General features: G+C 43.9%; 2 protein-coding genes across 6 annotated transcripts in view; one reads left to right on the top strand and one right to left on the bottom strand.

Moving 5' to 3' along the window:
* Positions 1 to 551: 551 nt before the first annotated feature.
* TIMM21 (translocase of inner mitochondrial membrane 21) lies at positions 552 to 11,672 on the bottom strand. 3 transcript variants are annotated; one of them, XM_075826481.1, is made up of 7 exons: positions 11,139 to 11,672; positions 10,355 to 10,417; positions 10,173 to 10,270; positions 9,441 to 9,514; positions 7,175 to 7,280; positions 6,994 to 7,082; positions 552 to 1,652 (listed from the first exon to the last, which is right to left on the bottom strand). In XM_075826481.1, the coding sequence occupies exons 1-7, from the start codon at positions 11,404 to 11,406 to the stop codon at positions 1,400 to 1,402; spliced, it is 951 nt and encodes a 316-aa protein (XP_075682596.1). In that variant the 5' UTR covers positions 11,407 to 11,672; the 3' UTR covers positions 552 to 1,399. The 3 variants fall into 3 exon arrangements, with proteins under 3 accessions (XP_075682596.1, XP_075682598.1, XP_075682597.1); XM_075826483.1 differs by lacking the exon at positions 552 to 1,652 and adding an exon at positions 6,584 to 6,800 and having other exon boundaries at positions 11,139 to 11,662; XM_075826482.1 differs by lacking the exon at positions 552 to 1,652 and having other exon boundaries at positions 6,584 to 7,082; positions 11,139 to 11,657.
* A 494-nt stretch (positions 11,673 to 12,166) lies between these two features.
* Positions 12,167 to 24,513, top strand: part of FBXO15 (F-box protein 15) — a 211,222-nt gene continuing 198,875 nt past the window's right edge. For 2 of the 3 annotated variants that reach the window (XM_075826480.1, XM_075826478.1), the window contains exon 1: positions 12,167 to 12,244. In XM_075826480.1, the coding sequence (XP_075682595.1) occupies positions 12,195 to 12,244 (50 nt within the window). In that variant the 5' untranslated portion in view covers positions 12,167 to 12,194. Of the gene's footprint in view, positions 12,245 to 12,772; positions 12,837 to 24,513 lie in introns of those variants that run through there. The other variant, XM_075826479.1, reaches the window with a different exon arrangement.

Here is a 24,513-nt window from a genome sequence, read left to right as displayed (position 1 = left end):
GACACTGTCCCGGCTATTCCTCTCGGGGGATCTCTCACATCCGGACTTAGTGCGGGATACTTTGGCGGCATATTTTGAGAGCCCATCAGGAGCCGCACCATAGGGGCGTGATGACATTTGAAGGGTTGGCTATTTTTTGGAGGTTTCAGGACACAGGTCCCAAGTGGCCAGTGTTTGTTATTTTAGGTTATGTTCGTGTAGGGTTAGGGACTCGCAATACATGAGGACCCTTGATGTGGGTTGCGAGCTTACATCTGTTGGGGTTTGATCAGGACATTTGCCATTCGGGAACATGTTTTCAAGAGATTGAATGATGGTCGGCCAATAGTTAGGCGACTCCAATTGCGACTGTCCTTAGTGTGCCTAGAGTCACATGACAGCACCCAAACTTTCTCATCTCTTGCAAACAATGGCAAACCCCTATAGATGAACTAATACCTCATAACACGTGTGCATGAATTTGTGCCCAAGCCCAGCAGTGTGAGTGTATAGTCAAAATACATTTGTGGCAAGCATTGTGTGGAGGGGTGTGAAATAAAAACACCACGCAATTGAAACAGTGAACAACCTGGTTTATGTTTTCTCTTCACAGTATAAACACGGACTGCAAAGAAACACAAGTAGTCATCAAACTAGAAACACCATGGTGGAAAAACGGCAGAGGGCAGAGTTTACAGCCCTTCAAAACTCTGGCTTGAAACGGCCAGCACACCAACACGTTCACAGGTGCTGGTAGTGGTGGCCCGGGGAGGAGTAAGCGTGCATTTCAGCACCACTATGCTGGCCATGGAGCTGCTGAGGATGTTCCTCTCCACCATAGTGGTGCTGATGATGCCCCTAGTAACTTGGGGCAGGGAAAGGGGGAGCCATGGGTCTCATATAGGGGTGAGGGCGTGCGCTAGGGGTGGGTGGGTGGTATGGGGCGGGCAAATTAGCAATGGTGACTGCCAGGGCAAATCCGCGCCACTGCTCGATGGCAGTGAAGCAGTGGTGCGGATTATGGGGGGGTGTGGACGAGTCGATCAAGGTTATGATGGCTGCGTGTAGGCGGGCCATCCGATCCTCGGGGACCCTCCTTAGCAGAGGAACAATTCCCCGGGCGAAAAAGTCCTGGCCGTCCTCGTCCGCCGCTCGCCTAATGTACTCCAGTACCCGCGTATCCACCTGTCCCGCGGCGGATGGCTGCTGAGCTCGTCGGCGTCGTGTTGTGGGTCGCGGGGGGCGCTCCTTAGGTGGAGAGGCGACGGCACGGCAGACTCTACAGGGGCGGGGTCCAGGGGTGTAGGCTCCGGGCTAAGGGGCAGCTCTTGACCCGCGGGAGGTTGCAGCTGTGACTCTGGCAGGTCAGTATCCTCTGTGCTGTCTTCCAAATTGTCGGTGGTTCTGGAATTTGAAAACATCATGAGAACACAATAGAGATCATTGCCCCAAACAACACGATGGCAAACATGACCTGGTCAAGAAAACATTTTACACATGCAAAAGCACTATTTCTTACGGGCACATCTCCATGATGTCCTTCAAAAACATGAGCTGCTTCAGATATATGTAGGGGCGCTTTCTCGAAACACCATCTCCACTTCTCCCTCGGTCCCCCATTTCTCTCCGGAACTGGTCTCTGCAGCTCCACCATATCGTTTTGATATCCTGGACTGTTGGAGGACAAACAAATACATGGTCACACATTGCGACAATGCCCGAACAACTCAGCCCTAAAATAAATGAGGGGCCCTACCCTGCAAATGACATGCTACACGGTGATGCGGCAGCAACAGAAAAGGTCAGTTGGCCATTTAGCTAAAGACACATACAGGGCCACAGTACTTCAATAGGGATGACATTGCATCGCTTCTAAACACATTGTACTCACCCATCCTACTGCGGTCCCGGGTTCTGCTGCTCTCCCATTCGGCCCCAACAAGTGCCTGGCCTATCTCCTCCCAGGCGTCCTCCTTGGCCGTGCAGTCGTGGTACGACTCCGCGCGGGTGTCCCATATTGCAGCTTTGGCCTGTACCAGACTGATGAGCCTCTCGACTTCCAGCCCATGCCTGCAGTTCTCTTCTCTGTGCACTTTCTCCAGACTGGCCCACTCGCAGAGGAAACGCAAGCACTTCCTGGTTTGTGCTTGTTTGGACCGGCTTTATAAACTCTTTCTCATGGACATAACAAGTGATGCGTGAAAAACGCGCATGCAACGCAGGAGCTTCCGTGTGTCATGCGTGTTTTTCACGCACCCATTGGTTTCAATGGGTGCATGATGCGCGAAAAACGCACGATTATAGAACATGTCGTGAGTTTTACGCAACGCACTTGCGCTGCGCAAAATTCACGCATTGTCTGCACTGCCCCATAGAGTAATATAGGTGCGTACGATACGCGTGAAAAGCACGCGCGTATTTTACGCTCGTGTAAATGAGGCCTAAGACTACAGCCGGCCGCAAACAGTCGTCTGCATTTGAAGGCCATGCTCCCATTATAAAGTATGGGGAGAATGGTCCATGTCCTATTTTTTACGGAAGCTTTGTACAGCTCGGACACCTTGCTATAAATATACGGGAACGTGTCCGTCGGCCATAGAAATGAATAGGTCCGTAATTACGGATGAAATCTACGGTCGTGTGCATTGGGCCTTAGTCAGCAGATCTGTAAGAAATCGTTCACATCTGTGTTGGAGACTCCATTAGGGGCCTCCGTCACAGGTCCAGCCAAAAATACCGGAAACCATAGTACAGCATGTTGTGCTATTGTTTCCAGTAAATTGACAGAACTGTTAAGGTCAATGGGTTCCGTCAAGCGCCAATGTTAGTCGTGCAATTAAAATGGCGCTTCCAGTACTTTCAATTTTCTGCTCCTCTGAAAGAGCAGAACTACGGGAACACTAACGCAAATGTGAATGAGGCCTAAGGCAGGAATGCTCAAGCAGAGAACATTTTTTTTTTGAGGGGTTTTAATTCAAATACAATAATTATGAGCACTGTCCCTGCTCTCTGTAATTTATGTTTCAATGGAAGTCAGATTTCCTATTTATGGCCAATGATACTCCATATTAAATCTAAATTAAAACAGCTTCTTGACGATAAAGAGAACTATATTTACATTCTTATAAGAATCTAACATGCTGTTCAGCCTGTTTTTACAAGAAATTACTTCACATTGTGCATTTGTTTAGCGTTAATAGTGTCACAACAGGGAGGATACATTTAAAACATTTTATTTTTTATACCACAGCGAAAGCAGAATGGGAGTTTATTACTATACATAATTTGAAAAACATTAACTTTTTACTGTATACACACACACACACACACACGGGCTGATGAACCGATGGTGGGATTTGGCAAGATGTATAAAATGTAGAAGATTAAGTAATTTAAAATAAATGATAAAAATATGTTAAAACAGACAAGCTGTATAATTTGATTTAGTTAAGTGGAAAACAGACATAAAACTCAGCATAAGAACGACCTACAAATAATATACAAGGTCAAATGACTAACAAAATTATACACGTATACAAAATAGTGCTGGATGAGCAGAAAATTCCTTATGGTAGGTTATTTTCATGGTCGAGACAGCTGAAGAGCCACAAGTTGGGAACCACAGGTGTAGAAAAAAATTAAAATGTGTAGGAGCAGCTATTCACACTAAATGTTGTCCTCCGTAAATATTGCAATTGAACAAATTTACTGGAAATCTCCAATACGAGCGGCTGCTTTTTCACTTCGCATAACTTCACTTAGACTATACATATTTTTATTTTCTGCCGTTGAATCCCCTAAAGACATAAGCAGACAGCGGGAAATAAAGTACTGATGGTCACCAGTCATGTGAAAATGAAAGTATCATAGGATCATAGTTTGTAAAGGTCCAAAAAAGACAACCGTTCATCCAGTTCCACCCATTATTCTCCTTCAATTGTCAATTAGGTTTTTATTTAACCAGGGCCTTTTCATACCAACAAGAAAATACATCAGCTATAACCTCAGAGAAGCAATTGATGCGGTTCCTCAATCTGGGTAGGGTTATAAGGACATCTCCAAGCAATTTGAAATTCACCATTTTAGTGAGAGGAGTGGTTTAGAGGGAAAAAAAAAAAAAAAAACACCTACAAAAACAGTTGCCAATCTTAACAGGAGTCGGTGTCTTAAAATTCAGTCCAAGGTCAGACCAGTTAATGATCAGAGATACAAAGAAAGACCCACGCTACATCACATGACCTCTTGTACAAGCCTGTGCAAGCACAGTAAAGTTTTATGTTCATAACTGCACAATTAGGAAAAGTATGGCTTTCATAGACGGGTGGCTAACAAAAAGCCCCTTCTCTCCAAAAAGAATATGGCAGCACTACTGAACAAACTCTGAATCTTCTGGAACAATACCCTTTGAACTTTTGAGCCCAAGGTGGGAATGTTTGGTCAACATAAACAGTAAGATGTTTCGCGAAAACCAAAATAGAATATCACCACAAATACCCGAAACCAACTATCAAGCACAGGACCGGGATACTTGCAGTCATCTAGATAATGAAATCCACTTTATACCAGAATATTCTTGAGACGCATATAAGGCCATCTGTCTAGAATCTGGGTTGATATTGGTTCATCCAAAAGGGCAACGAGCCCAAGCACACCAGAAAATCGACATTTGATGGACTAAAAAAAATAATCAATCAAGGTGTTGGAAAGGCAAAGTCTAAGTCTAGACCTCAACCCTATTGAGATTCTGTGGCAGGATCTCAAGAGTTACAACAAAGGCCCCCAGGTCTCCCTTCAGTGAATGCCTATTAGGTGCTACCTTACACTTCGGGTCACGCTACTACTTTTTTAAGCATGGGTAAGTGCACTAGTTAGGCTCTGTCAGGTTTTATATGTATATCCAATGCACCAGCCACTTTAAGCATGTGTAAGCTCTCATACTGAGCTTCTTACTCTTCCTCTGCGTTATCCTGACCGATGCCTATTTGTGTAGATATATCCCAGATTGGAGTTAATATCAATTTGACCTCTCATGCTATACATATTGTGTGTACAAATCTTTGATTAATGTACATGTATATTGGTGATCCAGATACAGACTTGTTTTAGATTCTGTTTTTTGTTATTAATAAAGATTTTCTATTTTTCATACTTGATAATTATGGACTCTGTTGTTCTCTAGTTCGTATATTCCATTGTTAGAGTCCTTATCTCTAATAACCTTAGTGGGTGGTTGAGACTTTTGCTTTACACCCAGATATTTATGTGTCCTGTGAGACTTTCTGTCTAAATAAATGGCCTAATAGATGCCTGTCAGTTTCACACTAATAGGCATTACACACTGCAATACAGAAGTATTGCAGTGTATTATAAACGCAAACTATATATTGCACAGTAAAGTCCTCCAGTGGGACTAAAAAAAAAATAAATTTACAAAGTTGAATAAAGTTTATAATAAATAAAAATCCCAAGTAATGAAAAACCCACTTTTTCCCCCTCACAAAATGCTTTCTGAGAAAAATAAAAATAAAATTATATATATATATATATATATATATATATATATATATTTTTTTTTTTAAAAGCTACACATATTTGGTATTGCAGCGTCCATAACGACCCCAAATCTAAGACGATTGTTATTTACCCTGCACGGTGAATGTCATAAAAACTAAATCATGGTAGAACTGCTGTTTTCTGTTCATCCTGCCTTCCAAAAAATGTGATAAAAAAAAGTAGGCTGTACCCCAAAATGGTACCAATAAAAACTACAAGTTGCCCTACAAAAAAATAAGTCCTCGTACTGCTACAGAAAAGTTATGTTAGAACTGTGCCCGACAGACCCCATTGAATTATAATGGTTTCCGTTGCGGTGTCAATCATCTTAGCAGAAAAAAAAATATCGCTGCATGCTATAACATTTCTTCCGTCAAATACGATAGATTTTTCACAGCTGGTGCTAGAGACGCCCAAAAACCTCTGGCTAAAACAACTTTTTTTTTTAAATTGGATTCTTGAATGTCAACCTGAATGCAAGGAGGGTGTGTGTGTGTGTGTGTGTGTGTGTGTGTGTGTGTGTGTGTGTGTGTGTGTGTGTGTGTGTGTAATAGTCTCAATATGCCGTATTGTGGCATCATTTTTTATTTTAAAATGATTTCCATCAAATGTTAGTGTTTAGAGGTGATAAATTAAACAGAAAGGGAAGAGCTTTTACCCCGATTGAACATAAGATCTTTGCACTTTGTCTTATCTTTTCAAGATTACCGTGATTTACCATGTTTCCAAAACATTATTTCAATTTAAAGGGGATAGAGATATATATATCTCACACTCACACACACTTTATTTTTCAAACCTGCAGGGATTTTAGGTGTTCAGTGTTCGTGGCATAGACCCGCAAATTCTGAGCTGCTTGTTACTGTGAAGGGTCGACAAAAGCTCTGGGGGCAAGAAGTTCTCTACTCCTCTTGGTGTGTCTATGAAGGGCTAGCCGTCTGACTCATTCTGTCAGCGAAGCCAGCCCCATCACACTGGGTCAATTTAAAGTAGCATAGATTGGCAAAACATCCTCATTCTTCACATATAGCTCCGTCACAATGCAATGAAATGCTGGTACAATATACGACAGGAGTTTATTAAAGTGCAATGAATTACAGTGTATGATTAGGTTACTTTAATGCTCTGGTGTTATTACAAATTAAAAAAAAGACATATTTATGACATATCACAATTTGGACCGTGGAGGTATTTGGTATTGTGTATTTTTCCATTGCAGGAAGATAGGCACGTATCACTGATAAAGGGGTCAAGGAGTCTTCTTCTACCTATTGAATAAAATAACCGCATGATTCATTTGACTTCCCTTCTTCCACACAAACAAGTCACGATTCATTTTTAACTCATCCCTTGGTATAGCATTTACTGCCAAGGCATGATAAGGATTCCACACTGCAGAATAGCTTTTCCACACCAATAAAAAGATTGTTCATCACAACAGTGCTTTCCTAATTAATATACCGATTATCCTCCACAACAATACTTCTGCGTGGAATAGTGTCCATTTCTACAACTACATACTGAAATTCATACTTCTTGCTTTGTGGGTTCTGCAAAATAAAAGGGAGAGAAGGTCTATATTGGTAAAAAGAGCATGGATTTCATGGGGCTGGGCATAAATAATACAGAAAATAGAATATACCTCTTTCAAATCCACATGCACAACACCTTGCAATCTTGGCTCTGAACCGGAAATGTAAAACTTCAACCGCATATACGTCACGCCATCTTTTAAGTACTCAGTGGAGCTAAAAACAACAAAACAAAATCAAACACAACACAGGATGAGACATAGGACAGTAAACTTACAAATGCTTCCATCATTAAATTAGCATAGTAACAGCTCATCAGACTCTGGTATTTTCACCGGCAACATACACACAATACATACGCTATATGGCTAAAAGTATGTGAACACCTGGCCATTACATCCTATATTAGCTTGATGGACATCCTATTCCAAAACCATGGGTGTCCATATGGAGATGGGCCCCCTTGTGTGGTTATAACAGCCTTCACTCTTCTAGGAAGGTTTTTCACAAGATTTTGGCGTGACTGTGGGAATTTGTGCACATTTATTCAAAATAGCAGTTGTAAAGTTAGACATTGATGTTACACGGAAGGTGTGGCTAGCGATTGGCGTTTCTATTCATCCTAAAAGTGTTTGATGAGGTTGAGGTCAGGGCTGTCTGCAGGCCACTCGAGCTCCTCCACACTAAACTCTTTTTGTGCACAGTCTTAGGCCTCATGCACATGATCGTAGCCATGTACACGTCCGTGATTTTTGGGTCGGCCGGCAGCGTCACCTGCAAGCCGCCCGCAAATCGAGGGCTGTGCACATGGCCACGTCCATTATTTCCTACAAGCCTGGACCGCAGAACACGGCCGTAATAAGATGCCTGTTCTTTCTGCGGTCCGGGCTCCTGGGCCATGCACGGACTGTGGAAACCACAGTCGTGTGCATGGCCTCATAGGAATGAATGGGGTCGCAATTTTCCCGTGGATTTTCGGGGGAATTGTGGCCGCAAAAGCACGTTCGTGTGCATGGCGCATTACTGGAACAGGGAAAGACTTTGCCAAACTGTTGCTACGAAGTCGGCAGCATACATATGTGTAAAATGTCTTTGTATGCTATAGTATTAAGATTACCCTTCACTTGAAATAAGGGCCGAGTCTAAACCAGGAATAACATCCACATACCATTATTCCCTCCTTCCCATATTTTACAGTAGGGACTATGCATTCCGGTAGGTATCCGCCATACCTAGATTCATTCATCAGACTGTCAGATAGTTTAATGCGATTCATTACTCCGGAAAACATGCTCCAAAGTCCAGTGGTGGCGTGCTTTACACCACTCCAGCTTGCGCTTGGCATTGTGCATGGTCAGCTTAGGCTTGTGTGCAGCTGCTCGATTATGGAAACCCATTTAATGAAGCTCCGAACGCACCGTTCTTATGCTGATATCACTTCCAGAGGAAGTTCTGATCTCTGTATCGAGCGATGCAATAGACAATTTTTACACAGCAAGCACTTTAGCACTCGGCAGCCCTGTTTTGGGAGTTTGCATAGTCTACCACTTCATGGCGGAGTTATTTCTGGACACTTCCACTTCAAAATAATAGCACTTTACCCGGGCAGATCAGAAATGTCACAATCTGACTTGAGGGAAAGGTGTCATCCTAGGACAGTCCCATGTTTAAAGTCACGGAGCTCTTCAGTCCGACCTATACTACTAATGTTTAGTCTATGGAGATTGGATGTTTGCAATGTGTGTGGATGAAACACCTGAACTATGGAAAAACTGTGCGCTGCACTTAGTCAGCTACAGACATTGAATGGAGCGACAACGGACATGTGCGACCGCCACTCAATTTAAAATCCTCCTGTGGATAGGTGATAAATGTTAGGGCCCATTCACACGAACGTGAATCTCATTCGTGTGCTGCGAGTGATTTGCGCATCAATTCCATTAAAGAAAAAAAAAAAAAGTGCCTTGCGAGTGCGTGAAAAACATGCCACTCGCAAAGCACAGATGCAATAACGCGCGTAAGTCTGTCACGCTTGTGTGAACGTAGCCTTAATTGTGGGAAATATGAGCGTAAAAGATCTTGTCAGGCGCTGCTCATCCAAAGATGGACACATTGAATGTCTTTTTTAATGAACCTGATTTTATATAGATCTGAGAGCATTTGGTTACAGTTAATGTCAAGTAATGATAAAAAAAAAAAAATATTACATACAGATTTTCCAGTGTAAAAAGTTTGAGAAACGTTGCTTACATTGATATTAGTGTGCCGTATTTAAAGAATTTTAAGAAAATTATCCCTTTTAAGGGGTTTACTTTGAATCTCATACTTACTATTTCAAATCTACGTAAATGTTCAATACCCTACATTAATACATACGCAACATGCTGTCGTCTTCCACGCCTCGTGGCCTCTCCGAATGCCTTGATAGGCTCACCAAAAGCTCCAATAACCTGTGCATATATAAATAAGAAAACAACAACATGAAAAACTGTGATTAAAATGAATTTTTCCCACAATATAGAGAATAACGTAAACCGCAGGGCCACAGAATTTCTGACGTTCTATTTTACTGGTGAGCCAAATTGTATTGCTTTGTTCTTAACCCCTTCACAACCGGGAGAATGTTCACGCTTAAAACCTGCATTATAAAATAAAAAAAAAACATTATACCCCCCCATACCAATATATTTTTATGAAGGAAGACCCCTGGCACAATTTCAAAATGCCACCCAGCACGTAACACCTATGGAGCGCCTTCATGCAATTTTGTAGTGTAACTTTTGTAAAAAAAAAAAAAAATCTCTGCAGAAAAATGTATGCTTGCAGCTAAAAAGTATGACCCAAGTAGAGCCGGAGACACAACACCTCCTAAAAATAAATGTTCAAGATCTACAGAGTTCATACATGCCATTTTTGCAAATATCTTCACAAAATCACCATAAATGGAGACCAAGACGATCAGCAATCCAGATGACGGAAAATTTGCATGGATAATATATTTTTTCTTAAAGAAAATTTATTGCAAAGTTGCTAGAAACCAGGTATAGTATTAGATCAGCATAAGTTGTATGAAAAGTTTATGTCCATTGAACTAAGCGTTGTGCTTACCTCGGGGTGTTTCCGGCACTTCTCAAATGCTATTCCATATAATTTACTGGGACTTGAAGAGGAGAACAGTTCTGTGAACACCACATATAAGAGTCCCCCTGCACAGTAACAGAAGTAATGTTAATGCAAATATACACACAACTATTGCTGCAGTGACCAGCCGAAAAAAAGATTCTACCTACCGGTAACCCCAGCTCCAATAATGGCTACAATCAGATAGGTAAAGTCGGCTCCCGCTCGCTTCACTGCAAAACAGGACAGCAATGGATGTAACAAGCACTGGCGTTGTGTCCTCATTTCCCATTCCCTGGCCGTAGTGTCACATTTTAGGTAACAGCACAAAGATTCGGACGATCTCTAGGTATTGTGAAGAAGTAGTTGGTGGCTTTCTGCTATGTGGGTTCTCTGATATATGGCGCTATTATCTACATACCTTTGATGTTTCAGTTTCCGGTCACTAGGCAGTGGGGCCCATCACACTTTACTATGGGGCCTATGAATTCTGTTTCCGGTCTGCTTACTGACATATTTTAGTAAATGTGCTGCTTTATCACTACTGTAAAATATATATATACCAACTATGTGTGTGCGAAAATGACCAATTCTAACAGTGATACCAGTGAGAGACCGCAGTGCCCCATGATAAAAGTGAAAACCGAGTCTCTCTTTCATTCTTTGTGCTTGGGCAGATAACTCGGCATATAGGAGTGCTCATGCCCGGTCGTTACCCTAAGGAAGGCAGCTTATGAGTGCCATGTGGATTTGCCTACCCCTTGGGCATCATGGAGTTCAGCCAATAGCGTTTAGCATGCCCTACTCCTGTATGAACCTTTGTAAGCATGTTGTGAAGTGTGCGAACCAGACATGCTACTCTTTATATAAAGTGTATATGTTTATGTAGAATTCCTTAAAAAAAAATTACGGTGACAACTCTCAGAAAAATGCAACATTGCAAAATGCAGGTACCTTTCTGGGCTGCAGTTAATGGAGGGGCCCCTTCAGCCCTGGCCTGCAGAGAAGTGCGCTTGTTCTGCTCCCGAACCTGCGACAAGCACCTGCCTGTGAAGATGGGCTGCACCCAGCAGCGGCCAGTAGAGGGAGCTCTCCAACCGTGGGGCAGTAAGAATAGGCTGCTATTGGCGGACCTGTAACTGTATTCCAGAGAATCCGGTGAGCAGTAAAGGAGCGGCCGCCTTCTCACCGCAGCTCTCCACAGAAATTGGCACAGACTCATGACTACCACCAGTTATGTTATCAACGCTCAGTTGCATGCCTGTCACTGAATGAACTTCATGTGTCCTGCCTGCCGCTAATACAGGCCCCACTACTGACCTCTGCACAGCCTTGTGGGAGTTGTAGTTCTAAATGACTCGTCTCCTCGTGCGAATACTCAGAACAGGACTACATATCCCGGCGTACACCGGATGATGACCCCCAGTGGCCGGCGCGTCACGTTAACCCTCTTTACAGTACCTGTATGATAGGCAGCAGTATGACGGAGTGTTTAGAACGTGTCACTGCATCCCTCCGTATAAATATATTGTCCTTGCTGTGCACAGGAGGATTCTGAGAATCGGTGGACAGCTGCTCCTGGCATCGCCAGTTGTGCATATTGTAGCATCGCCTGGTAGCACACAGCATGTACTGTGGGGTGTAGGAGTAGCCTCCCTCGCCTTGGATCACATCGTGTCTCTCATCCTCACTATAGCACATTCTTAGCACTCCAGCCTACACAGTCGAGCTCATTCTGCCACATGGACCATAATAAATGATACGTTTATGTTTTATTCCACAAGACATTATGATGAGATTTTATTTATATATATATATATATATATATATATATATATATATATATATGTATGTGTATGTTTATATTTAGCTATATAGACCACGGCGCACAGCTATCACTGCACAATGCAAGCGGCAATAATGATACGCGGTGTTCTGCTGGTAATTCCCGTGTATGGTCTGTAGGGGGCAGTGCAGAGTCCGCACACATAGGACCGCCTCCGTCTGTAGATGCTGCATGTCTCCAGTGGTTACCGGCGCACGGAAGCGTACACATTCAGGTGAGGGGAGCGTTGCTGCTCTATGATGATACTGCTCAGTGGATTAGAAACTCATGAAATCTTTCTGGTCTGTTCACTTTATATAGCTTTCAGCTGTTGCCGGACTAACGAGCTGAATGACCAATGTCCACTCCACATAATAGCCCGTATGTGTATAAACTAATAAATGGAATAGGTGCCCGTAGCATCCCATCAAGTGTTTTCTTCTATTTTCTGACTAAACATTAATGGGAAATGCGGTGGGCAGCTGGCTCTCTTGCCTGCATTAGTTGTTCTGTGGTATAAATATATGAGGGAAAGGGGGTTCAAAGGCCAAATTAAGGCCTTCAGTAATACCTTTGGATGGGAACACCCACCCACCGCCAGTTTATAAGAACATTTCTGTGCCCAGATATAGGGCTTCATTTATATAAACTAGTGCAGATAAAAACTATCAAGAGCAACCAATAAAATAATTTCTTTTATTTTTAAACCTGACCTATTGAAATGAAAGATTCAACCTGATTGGTTGCTATGGGCAGCATCCCCTTAGTGCTGGAGACTTGGATAAGGTGCTCGGCTTATATAGCGCTGATCACCAATGCTGGTTTAGGTTCGTTTTCTCTAATCTAATTCTCTGTTCACGTTTGCCCAGTACGTTTCGTGTCTACACCACTATAGACTTATTTTCTGAGAGGAGAAGACGATACTTTTTAGTATAACAAGATAACACCATTTTTTTTATTTCTAACGTTTTAGCCCTATATATAACGTATGCGCCGGGAAGCTCGCAACATATACTAAGGCCTCATGCACACAACCGTAGCTATGTGCACGGCCATGATTTCTGGGTCGGCCGGCCACGGAGTGACAGCCGCGAGCCGCCCGGAAGTCGCGGGCTGTGCACATGGCCGCCGCGACTATTTTCAATGAGGCCGGACCACGGTCGTGTGCATGGCCCCATAGGAATTAATGGGGCCGCAATTCTCCAGTGGATTTTCGGGGGAATAGCGGCCGCAAAAGCACGTTCGTGTGCATGGGGCCTTAAACGTCTGTTAAACGACTGTTGACACAACGGCCGGCACACGGACCTTTATAATTCAATGTGGCCATTCACCCCGCCATTGTTTCAACATGTCCTATTTTTCACGCATCCCTCCATAGACTCTAGTCTATGGGGCATGCGTGATATCGCATCCCGCAGCGCAGAGCACGGATGCACTTCAGACGTGAAAAACTGCAGTTTTTCACGTCCGAGATGTGCAACGCCCATGTGAATCCAGCCTTAGGCTATGTTCACACGGAGTATTTTGGGGGAGGAATATCTGCCTCAAAGCTCCAAACGGAATTTTGAGGCAGATATTCCTCCCCCAAAATACTCCGTGTGAATAGCAATGATCGCGCCGTTTTTCGCCCGCGGCCATTGAGCGCCGCGGGCAGAAAACACGCTTTCTCCTGCCTCCCATTGAAGTCAATGGGAGGTCGGAGGCGGAAGCGCCCGAAGATAGGGCATGTCGCTTCTTTTTCCCGCGAGGCAGTTTTACTGCTCGCGGGAAAAAGACGCCGACGCCTCCCATTGAAATCAATGGGAGGCGTTCTCGGGCCGTTTCTGCCGAGTTTTGCGACGCGGTTTCCGCGTCAAAAAACTCGGCAAAAGACACAGAGTTTTTTTTTGCAGGAGGAAAAAATCTGCCTCAAATTTCCTTCAGATTTTGACCTGTCTGCAGTTTCTTGCCACGTTATTTTTGTGGCACTTTTTTGGCCGTGGACATTAAGCACCGCAGGCGAAAACCTCTTGCTCTGCCTCCCATTGATGTCAATGGGAGGTCGAAGATGGAAACGTGGGAAGAGCATCGGGATACATACACACGTTGCATATTTTGCTGCAGAAAATATACAACAAAACCGCAGCAATACACAGGAAATTCGCAGGTATAAACCGCACCTAATAATGCATTTTTCGATTTGTTACAAATTCGTTTTTAGATGCGTTTTTTACGGTTTAATGCGTTTTTCGGCGCATTTTCACGCGGCAGGTTTTGGTGTGATTCTCCACAGCACTAGGCCGATACCATTCGCAAGCGGAAATGCAAGATAAATTGACATTCTGTGAGATCTAAAATACGCACCGCAGATCAATTTCTATCCCGAAAAATACCACAGAGCGTACATGAGATTTTCACACATCAGGGTATGTTCACACGATGAGAGGCATTTACGTGTGAAAAGACAGACTGTTTACAGGAGAAAACAGCTGCCTCGTTTCACACGTAAATGCTCCTCCTCGTAATTTACGAGGCGTCTGAGACCCTCTGAGACGCTCGTAAATCTTGAGCTGTGCTTCATTGAGTTCAATGAAGAACAGCTCAAATTACGTGGCAAAGAAGTGCCCTGCACTTCTTTGCCGAGGCAGTCCATTTACGCGTCGTCGTTTGACAGCTGTCAAACGACGACGCGTAAATTACAGGTTGTCTGCACAGTACGTCGGCAAACCCATTCAAATGAATGGGCAGATGTTTGCCGACGTATTGTAGCCTTATTTTCTGTCGTAAAACGAGGCATAATACGCCTTGTTTACGCCTGAAAATAGGTCGTGTGAACCCAGCCTCATACACAAGTCACACTTTGCGTAAATACTGTGGATTTTCCGCAACAGAATTAGTTTGCGGAAAATCTGCATCAAATTTAGTAGCAGCAAAGTGGATGAGATATAACAAATATCATCCACACGCTGTGTAAATAATGAGCGGAAAAAACGCTCAGAAATTGACCTGCGGTGTGGAATTGTATTCCGCATCATGTCAATTGTTTTGCGTAAACGCTGCTTATTTTGGTAAATGTTATGTAGAGTGAATGTATATGTATCCAAAAATTATTATTATTTTTTTTACATAAAACGCTAAGGGCCTGTTCACATCACCGTTCGCTATCCGTTCAGGGGTTCCGTCTGAGTTTTCCGTCGGGTAAACCCCGCAACGAAAAGTGAAACTGAAACCACAGCTTCCGTTTCAGTCACCATTGATATCAATGGTGACAGAAACATCGCTAATGGTTTCCGTTCGTCACCATTCCAGCAGGTTTCTGTTTTTCCGACGGAATCAATAGCACAGTCGACTCCGCTATTAATTCCGTCGATAAACCGGAAACCTGCCGGAATGGTGGCGAACGGAAACCATTAGCGATGTTTCCGTCACCATTGATGTCAATGGTGACTGAAACGGAAGCTGTGGTTTCAGTTTCACTTTCCGACGGAAACCTCAGACGGAACACCGGAATGGAAAGCCAACGCTGATGTGAACAGGCCCTAAATACTAACGTACACTAATCTTCCTTTTTTTTTAAATTTTACGACACTAAAACTGACTAAACTGCACTGACAAAAAGATGATGACTGACAATCGGACGCTGATTGTCTGACCCTGACTAACAGATGATCTGACGCTGATTAACCCCTTAACGACGCAGCCTTGTTATGGCCTTAAGGGGGGATTCACACGAGCGTGTATTCGGTCCGTGCGGGCCGCGTGGTTTTCACGCGGCACGCATGGACCAATACAAGTCTATGGGGCAGTACAGACAGTCCGTGCTTTTTGCGCAGCGTTTGTCTGCTGCGCAAAAAGCGCGACAGGTTCAATAACTCTGCGTATTTCGCGCATCACGCACCCATTGAAGTCAATGGGTGCGTGAAAATCACGCGCACCACACGGAAGCACTTCCGTGGGACGAGCGTGATTCGCGCAACAGCAGTGAAAAGGATGAATGAAAACCGAAAAGCACCACGTGCTTTTCTGTTTCCGAACATCCAAACGGAGTGTCTTTGCGATGAGCGAAGCCGGACAAGCGTACCGAACTTCACCGGGTTCGGCCAAACTCGTTTTGGCCGATCCCGGCAAAAAAATTATCGGTACGCGACGTCGGGAGAGATTCACTGTGCATGGTGCTGAAAGAGTTAAACTGTTTCAGCACCATGGACAGTGACTTGCGATCCCAAAATACATGAACCTGTAAAAAAAACCGAAGTTCTAACTTACCGATTACTCCTGTCTCCTTCCTGCAGTCCGACCTCCCGGGATGACACTTCAGTTCAAGTGACAGCTCCAGCCAATCACAGGCCAAGCACAGGCTGCAGCCAATCACAGGCTGCAGCGGTCACTTGGACTGCCGCATCATCCAGGGAGGTGGGGCCCGATGTCAAGAGAGGCGCGTCACCAAGGACGCGTCACCAAGGACGCGTCACCAAGGCAACGGCCGGGAAGTTCTCGGTAAGTAGGAACTTTATCTTTTTTTTTTACAGGTTTTTCGCTGTTGTGTTCGGCATTCACTGTCGAGGGTGCTGAAAGAGTTAGCTCTTTCAGCACCTTGGACAGTGACGGGCGTCGACAAGCCTCATCTCTATGATGCCGGCTGAGCGAAAATCACGCAGCCGCGCATCAGACACGCATGACACACGCAGCTGTCAAATGTTTTTTGCGCTCGCAAAACGCCGCGTTGTTTGCGCGCGCAAAAACGCAACGCTCGTGTGAATCTCCCCTAAGTCTCAGAGCCCATTTTTCAAATCTGACATATTTCACTTTATGTGGTAATAACGTCGGAATGCTTAAACCTACCCAAGCGATTCTGAGATTGTTTTCTCGTGACACATTGGACTTCATGTTCGTGGTAAAATTTGGTCGATATATTCAGTGTTTATTGGTGAAAAATTGCAAAATTTAGAGACAATTTTGAAAAAATAGCATTTTTCAGAATTTAAATGCATCTGCTTGTAAAATAGACGGTTATACCACCCAAAATAGTTACTAGTTCACATTTCCCATATGTCTACTTTGGATTGGCATCGTTTTTTGAACATTTATTTTATTTTTCTTGGACGTTACAAGGCTTAGAACATAAACAGCAATTTCTCATATTTTTAAGAAAATTTCAAAAGCCTTTTTTTTAAGGTACCTCTTCAGTTCTGAAGTGGCTTTGAGGGGCCTATGTATTTGAAACCCTGATAAAACACCCCATTTTAAAAACTAGACCCCTCAAAGTATTCAAAACAGCATTTAGAAAGTTTTTTAACCCTTCAGGCATTTCACAGGAATTAAAGCAAAGTGGAGGTGAAATTTGCAAATTTCATGTTTCTTGCTGAATTTCAATTTTATTCAATTTTTTTTCTGTAACACAGAAGGTTTTATCAGAGAAACACTACTAAATATGTATTGTCCAGATTCTGCAGTTTTTAGAAATGTCCCACATGTGGCTCTATTGCGCTCGTGGAATAAAACACAAGCCCTAGAAGCAAAGAAGTACCTAGTGCATTTTGAGTCCTCTTTTTTATTAGAATATATTTTAGGCAGCATGCCAGGTTTGAAGAGGTGTTGAGGTGCCAAAACAGTAGGAATCCCCCAATAGTGACCCCATTTTGGAAACTACACCCCTCAAGAAATTCATTTATGGGTAATGTGACCATTTAGACCCCGTAGTTTCTTCACAGAACTTATTTGAATTGGGCTGGGAATTAAAAGAAAATTATTTTTTCCAATAATATGTCGTTTTAGCTAAAAAATTCTTATTTTCACAAGAAATAAAATACTCCATTTTGTTGCCCAATTTGTCCTGAGTGCGGCAATACCCCATTTGTGGTGAAAAACTGCCGTTTGGGCCCATGGGAGGGCTCAGAAGGATTAGGAGCGCTATTTGTTCTTTGGAGTCCAGATTTTGCTGGATTGGTTTTCGGGTGCCATGTCGCATTTGCAGAGCCCCAGAGGTATCAAAGCAATAGAAACCAACCACAAATGACCCCATTTTGGAAACTACACCCCTCAAGGAATTCATTTATGGGTGTTGTGACCATTTTGACCCCATAGTTTTTTCACAGAACTTATTTGAATTGGGCTGGGAATTAAAACAAAAATTTTTTTTTCAAATAATATGTAGTTTTGGCTGAAAATGTCTTATTTCCACAAGAAACAAAATACCCCATTCTGTTGCGCAATTTGTTCTGAGTGTCGCAATACCCCATTTGTGGTGAAAAACTGCCGTTTGGGCCCATGGGAGGGCTCAGAAAGAAAGGACCACCATTTGGCCTACTGGGGATTTTCTAGTGCGAAGTCATGTATGCAGAAGCCCCTGAGGTACCAGTACAGTTGAAACCCGCAAGAAGTGACACCGTTTTAAAAACTACACCCTTAAGGCATTCATCTAGAGGTGTAGTGAGCATTTTGACCGGAGACCTACACCCCATAAACTGTAATGTGGGTTCTCCCGGGTATGGCAATACCCTACATGTGGCTGTTATCAGCTGCCTGGACACACAGCAGGGCCCAGAGGGGAAAGATGAGGGGGGATAAGCTGCGCGGAGTGCATCAGGGTAAGCAAAGATGGAGTAAATTATAAAGCAAGGGATGTATGATAAATTTTAAAACACTCTTTCATACAGAGCTCTGGTTTTTCGTGACACGTGTCACATTGATATATTGTGTCATCCCTTATCGCCCTCTTATAGCAGACTTTGCACCTCTTTTGACTTTTTCCCTTCTTGCCAGTTTGGGGAACTTCTCCTGGAAAGTGCTGCCGCCCTGGTACGATGCGTGTGGCCCCGCTTCCAGAAGTACTGGGTGCCCGCCCCCCCCTTCTTGGTCTCTAAAGATTAGGTTCTTGATAATCACCTCTTGAAATTCCAGGAAAGTTCCCCTCTGGCCTGTACATCGATGTAGCACGTACACATTGTACAATGCCATCCGTATGATGTGCCCGGCCAGCTTCTTATACCACACCGCATGGCGCTGTAGGGCTTCAGGATTTGATCTTACAAGTCCATCCCTCCCATGTACCTATTGTAGTCCAGGATGCAGTCTGGTTTGGGGGTGGCCTTTCCTTCATATATCCTAAACCTGTAGGTATACCCTGATGCGCTCTCGCACAGCTTATACATCTTCACGCCATACCTTGCCCTCTTACCCGGCAGGTACTCGCGAATTGAACCCTCCCTTTAAAATGTATCAGGGACTCATCAATAGAAATACACTCTCAGGGGTGTATGCTTGGGAAAACCGGGTACTGAAACGGTCTAATAGGGGTCTCCGTTTATACAAACGGTCAAAACTGGGGTCATCTCGGGGTGGGCACGGCTCATTATCAGTATAATGAAAGAAGCGAAGTATTGCCTCATTTATTTATTTTTTTAGGTTCCAGTTCAGTTCTGAAGTTGCTTTGAGGGGCCCATATATTAGAAACCCCTATCAAACACCACATTTTAGAAACTAGACCCCTCAAAGTATTCACAACAGCATTTAGAAAGTTTATGAACCCTTTAGGTGTTTCACAGAAATTTAGAGCAAAGTAGAGGTGAAATTAAAAAATTGTTTTTTTTGTCAGAAAATCCTCTTTATACAATTTTTTTTATAACACAAAAGGATTTATCAGTGAAACGCAACTTAATACTTATTGCCCAGATTCTGCAGTTTTGAGAAATATCCCACATGTGGCCCTAGTGCGGTAATGGACTGAAGCACCGGCCTCCGAAGCAAAGGAGCACCTAGTGGATTTTGAGCCCTCTTTTTTATTAGGCACCATGTCCGGTTTGAAGAGGTCTTGTGGTGCCAAAACATTGGAAACCCCCCAAAAGTGACCCCAATTTGGAAACTAAACCCCTTGAGGAATCCATTGCAGTTTTCTTGGGGTGCATGCAGCTTTTTGATCAGTTTTTATTCTATTTTTAGGTGGCGTGGTGACTAAAAAACAGCAATTCTACTATTGTTTTTTTATTCTATTTTTTTTACAGCGTTCACCGTGCGCTATAAATGACACATTCACGTTATTCTGCGGGGCGATACGATTACGGCGATACCAGATGTTTATAGGTTTTTTTTATGTCTTATGGCGTTTGCACAATAAAATAAGTTTTGTAAAAAATCATTCACTTTTTGTGTTACCTTATTCTAAGCGCCAGAACTTTTTTATTTTTCCATCAATAAAGCCGTGCGAGGACTTATTTTTTGCGTAACGAACTGTAGTTTCAATCAGTACCATTTTCCATTTTTCGGTACATGCGACTTTTTGATCTCTTTTTATTCCATTTTTTGGGAGGTGAAGTGACCAAACAATTGTGATTGTGGTACAGTTTATTATTATTTTCTTTTACGGAGTTCACCGTGCGGGATAAATAACGAAATAATTTTGTAGTTCAGGCTGTTACGGACGCGGCAATACCAATTATGTATAGTTTATTTGTTTGTTTATATATTTTTATTAATAATAAAGGACTGATAAGGTAAAAAGGGGGATTTTTACTTTTAATACTTTTAAAACTTTTATTTTCTTATTTGTACACATCTTTTTTTTTTTTACTTTATTACTTTGTCCCACTAGGGGACTTGAGGGCAGGAGGCCCTGATCGCTATTCTAATACACTGCACTACATGCGTAGTGCAGTGTATTAGAACTGTCAGCTACTCACTGACAGCAAGCATAGTGGGTCCTGACGTTGTCAGGACCCACTAGGCTTCCGTCTATGGCATAGCCGGACGCCATTGTTTGGTGTCCGGTTGCCATAGTCACCATCGCCGGCCGCTATCGTGTAGCAGGCCGGTGATGGCAGCTTAACCCCTAAAAAGCCGCAATCTCTATAGAACGCGGCTTTTAAGGGGTTAATCAGCGGGGACACAGCGATCGGTCCCCGCTGTAGGAGCTGTGACAGCTGCTGTACGAGACAGCAGCTGCCGCAGCTCCTGTGTGTGTCGGGAGGACGGCCGAAACGACCGTTACTCCCGAGACGTACTATTCGGTCATGGAGCGCGAACGATACAGCTACCAATGGTACGTCCAGGAGCGGGAAGGGGTTGAGGCCTGATTCACATGAACATGTGGGACGGCCGTTTAAACAGCGGCCATTCCACGGACCTAAGTAATTCAATATGGCCGTTCACACAGCCGTTGTTTCAACGGACTGTGTGAAAATAGGACATGTCCTATCTTTTCACGCATCACGCATTACGCATCCCTCCATAGACTCTCAACTATGGGGGATGTGTGACATCACGTCCCGCAGCGCTGAGCACGGATGCACCTCGGACGTGAAAATTGGCGGTTGTACACGTCCGAGATGCGCAGCGCTCGTGTGAATCAGGCCTGACAGACGGTCTGAAAGTAAGTGACACTGTCTAACACTGACTAAATTGACGCTGACTAACTAAACTACACTGACAAAAAGACGATCGCTGACTGATTGACAAACAGACGGTCTGAAACAAAGGCTGGGTTCACACAACCTATTTTCAGACGTAAACGAGGCGTATTATGCCTCGTTTTGCGTCTGAAAATAGGGCTACAATACGTCGGCAAACATCTACCCATTCATTTGAATGGGTTTGCCGACGTACTGTGCAGACGACCTGTTATTGACTTCTCGTGTGCACATACCCTAAGGGTATGTGCACACGATGAGAGGCTTTTACGTCTGAAAAGACAGACTGTTTTGAGGAGAAAACAGCTGCCTCGTTTCAGACGTAAAAGCTCCTCCTCGCATTATGCGAGGCGTCTTTGACACCCGTAAATCTTGAGCTGCTCTTAATTGACTTCAATGAAGAACGGCTCAAATTACGTTGCAAAGAAGTGCCCTGCACTTCTTTGCCGAGGCAGTCAACGTACGCGTCGTCTGCACAGTACTTCGGCAAACCCATTCAAATGAATGGGCAGATGTTTGCCGACGTATTGTAGCCCTATTTTCAGGCGTAAATCGAGGCATAATATGCCTCGTTTACTCCTGAAAATAGGTTGTGTGAACCCAGCCTAAGTGACGCTGACACTGACTTACACTAAATAAATTGACGCAGACAAACACCGACTAAATGGACTCGGACTAACACTGACTTTTTTTTTAGAGTTTTATGAAATTTTAAAAGAAAAAAGAAGTTCCCTTATAGACTGGGAGAGGAAGGGGGGGGGGGGCTGATCACAGTTAGGCTGGGTTCACACGACCATGTTACGTCCGTAATGGACGGAACGTATTTCTGCCGCAAGTCCCGGACCGAGCACACTGCAGGGAGCCGGGCTCCTAGTATCATAGTTATGTACGATGCTAGGAGTCCCTGCCTCGCTGCCGGACAACTGTCCCGTACTGAAAATATGATTACAGTATGGGACAGTTGTCCGGCAGGGACTCCGAGCATCGTACATAACTATGATCAAGACTGTGATCAAGGGGATAATGGGGATATTACAGAGAAGCTGGTTTGTAGGGAGATAGCAGGCACCATTAAAAAAAGTTATTCCATTTTTTGATGTGAGGCGCGTGGTGTGATGATGTATTTAACCTCCACGTGCCTTACATTAATAGCAATTAATCCAATCATGTTTCTCAGTCATAATGGGTTAATGTGTAAGGTACATGATGGGGTTAAGTACTATTAATGTGAGGCACATGGAGGTTAAATTCATCACACCTCGTGCCCCACAATAATAAGTGATAGAAAGCAGTATTTATTTTCTTTTTTTACAGCGTACACATCATAAATGATGCAAGAAAATAGTTGTGCAGGTTATTACGGCAGCGCCAATACTGAATGTGTGTATATTTTATGTATTGAGACTTATTTTAATGTTTATTGTAAAAAAGATGTATGTGTATTTTTTTAAATTTAACATTACTTTATGTTTTTACTTTATTTATTAAACTTGAATGTACTGGCATATATCAGATATATGCCAGTACATTAGCCTGTGTACAGATAGTACACAGGCAGTTGTTAGGACACACCTAAGTATGCCCTAACAGGAAATATGGTAAGACAGCCCTGGGGTCCGTCAATAGACCCTGGGCTGTCTGCCCATATATGGTATGTCCGTCAATCGCGTCACAGGAATTCCCTGTGACGCGATCCAAGGGGCATCCCCCTTCTCATTTTCCCCTGAATGCTGTAGTCCGCTGTGATCGCAGCATTCAGAGGAATAGCGGCGGAGATGAGAGGTTTCTTTGATCTCCGCCAGCGGGACTGCGGCTGTGTAATACAGCCATTGCCCTTCTCCTGACAGGAAGTGCGCACGCGGTCAGCATGAGGAGATGCGGCCGGCGCTACACTAATGAGCGGCGGTTCAGGCACTGCAGACAGAAGATGGGGGTGTTTTGCAGTGCGCCCGCCATGTTCTGTCTTCAGTGCCGCCGCTCATTAGTGCAGCGCCGGTCGCATCTCATCATGCTGACCCCGCTCACCTGTTATCAGGACTCAGGAGCGGGGCAATGATTGTATAACACAGCCGCAGCCCCGCTCTCATACATTCATGTGTTACTATACTGAGCTGTGCGGCCGCACAGCTAAGTATTGAAATACATGAAATAACGGTATCGAACCGTTTGGAGATGCAGAATATCGAAACCGTATCGAAGTTTCGATGCATCGTGCATCCCTAATGTGCACACGGCTGAAAAATCGGAAGCGGAACGCCTACACACATCTGCCCATTGATTTTACTGTAAACTTTTATTCTGAGGCTCAATATGATAAGTTGTCGTTTTTACCAGCCTTAAAAACGAAACCCAAAAAACAATGGAGGAATCGCAGTTTTTTTCCAATTGCAGGCCGCAAATAAGAAAAAAACTTTTTTTTTTTTCATTTTCCCAGTGCATAATATTGTACTTTAAATGGTGCAAATAGAAACTGCAACTCCTCCCGCAAAAGATAAGCCCTCACACCACTGTATTGACGGAAAAATAAGAGTTATGGCTCTTGGAAGGAGGGGAGTGAAAAACCAAAACTAAAAATAAAAAAATGGCCTGGTCCTGAAGGGGTTAACCCCTTCCCGCACCTTGGTGTAAATGAACGCCCAGATGAGAAGTACATTCGCGCATCTGGGCGTGCAGTTACGTCCGCGTTTTAACAGTTAACCGCCGCTCGGAGCTACACCGGTTCAGGGTGGATTCACACAAACGTGTATTGCGTCCATGCGGGCCGCGTGGTTTTCACGCGCCACGCACAGACCAATACAAGTCTATGGGGCAGTACAGACAGTCCGTGCTTTTTGCGCAGCGTTTGTCTGCTGCGCAAAAAGCGCGACATGGTCAATATCTCCGCGTATTTCGTGCATCACGCACCCATTGAAGTCAATGGGTGCATGAAAACCACGCAGGTCGCACGGAAGCACTTCCGTGCGAACTGCCTGTTTCGCGCACAAGCTGTCAAAAGGATGAATGTAAACAGAAAAGTACCACGTGCTTTTCTGTTTACAAACATCCGAATAGCGTGTCATAATGATGGCGGCTGCGCGAAAAGCACGCAGCCGCGCATCATATGATGCTGCCTCACGGAGCAGGC

This window comes from Rhinoderma darwinii, chromosome 5, assembly GCF_050947455.1.
Source record: "Rhinoderma darwinii isolate aRhiDar2 chromosome 5, aRhiDar2.hap1, whole genome shotgun sequence".
Taxonomy (NCBI): domain Eukaryota; kingdom Metazoa; phylum Chordata; class Amphibia; order Anura; family Rhinodermatidae; genus Rhinoderma; species Rhinoderma darwinii.
This window is presented reverse-complemented; position numbering and strand designations above follow the sequence as displayed.

What these genes read in the sequence shown, in the direction of transcription:
- TIMM21 (XM_075826481.1), bottom strand. Translation starts at nt 11,406, where the DNA reads ATGAGTCTGTGCCAATTTCTGTGGAGAGCTGCGGTGAGAAGGCGGCCG. An exon ending in ATTAACTGCAGCCCAGAAAG is followed by an intron (nt 10,418 to 11,138) that starts GTACCTGCATTT and finishes CCTGTTTTGCAG; the next exon opens with TGAAGCGAGCGGGAGCCGAC. An exon ending in ATTGTTGTGGAGGATAATCG is followed by an intron (nt 1,653 to 6,993) that starts GTATATTAATTA and finishes GTCCTCCAACAG; the next exon opens with TCCAGGATATCAAAACGATA.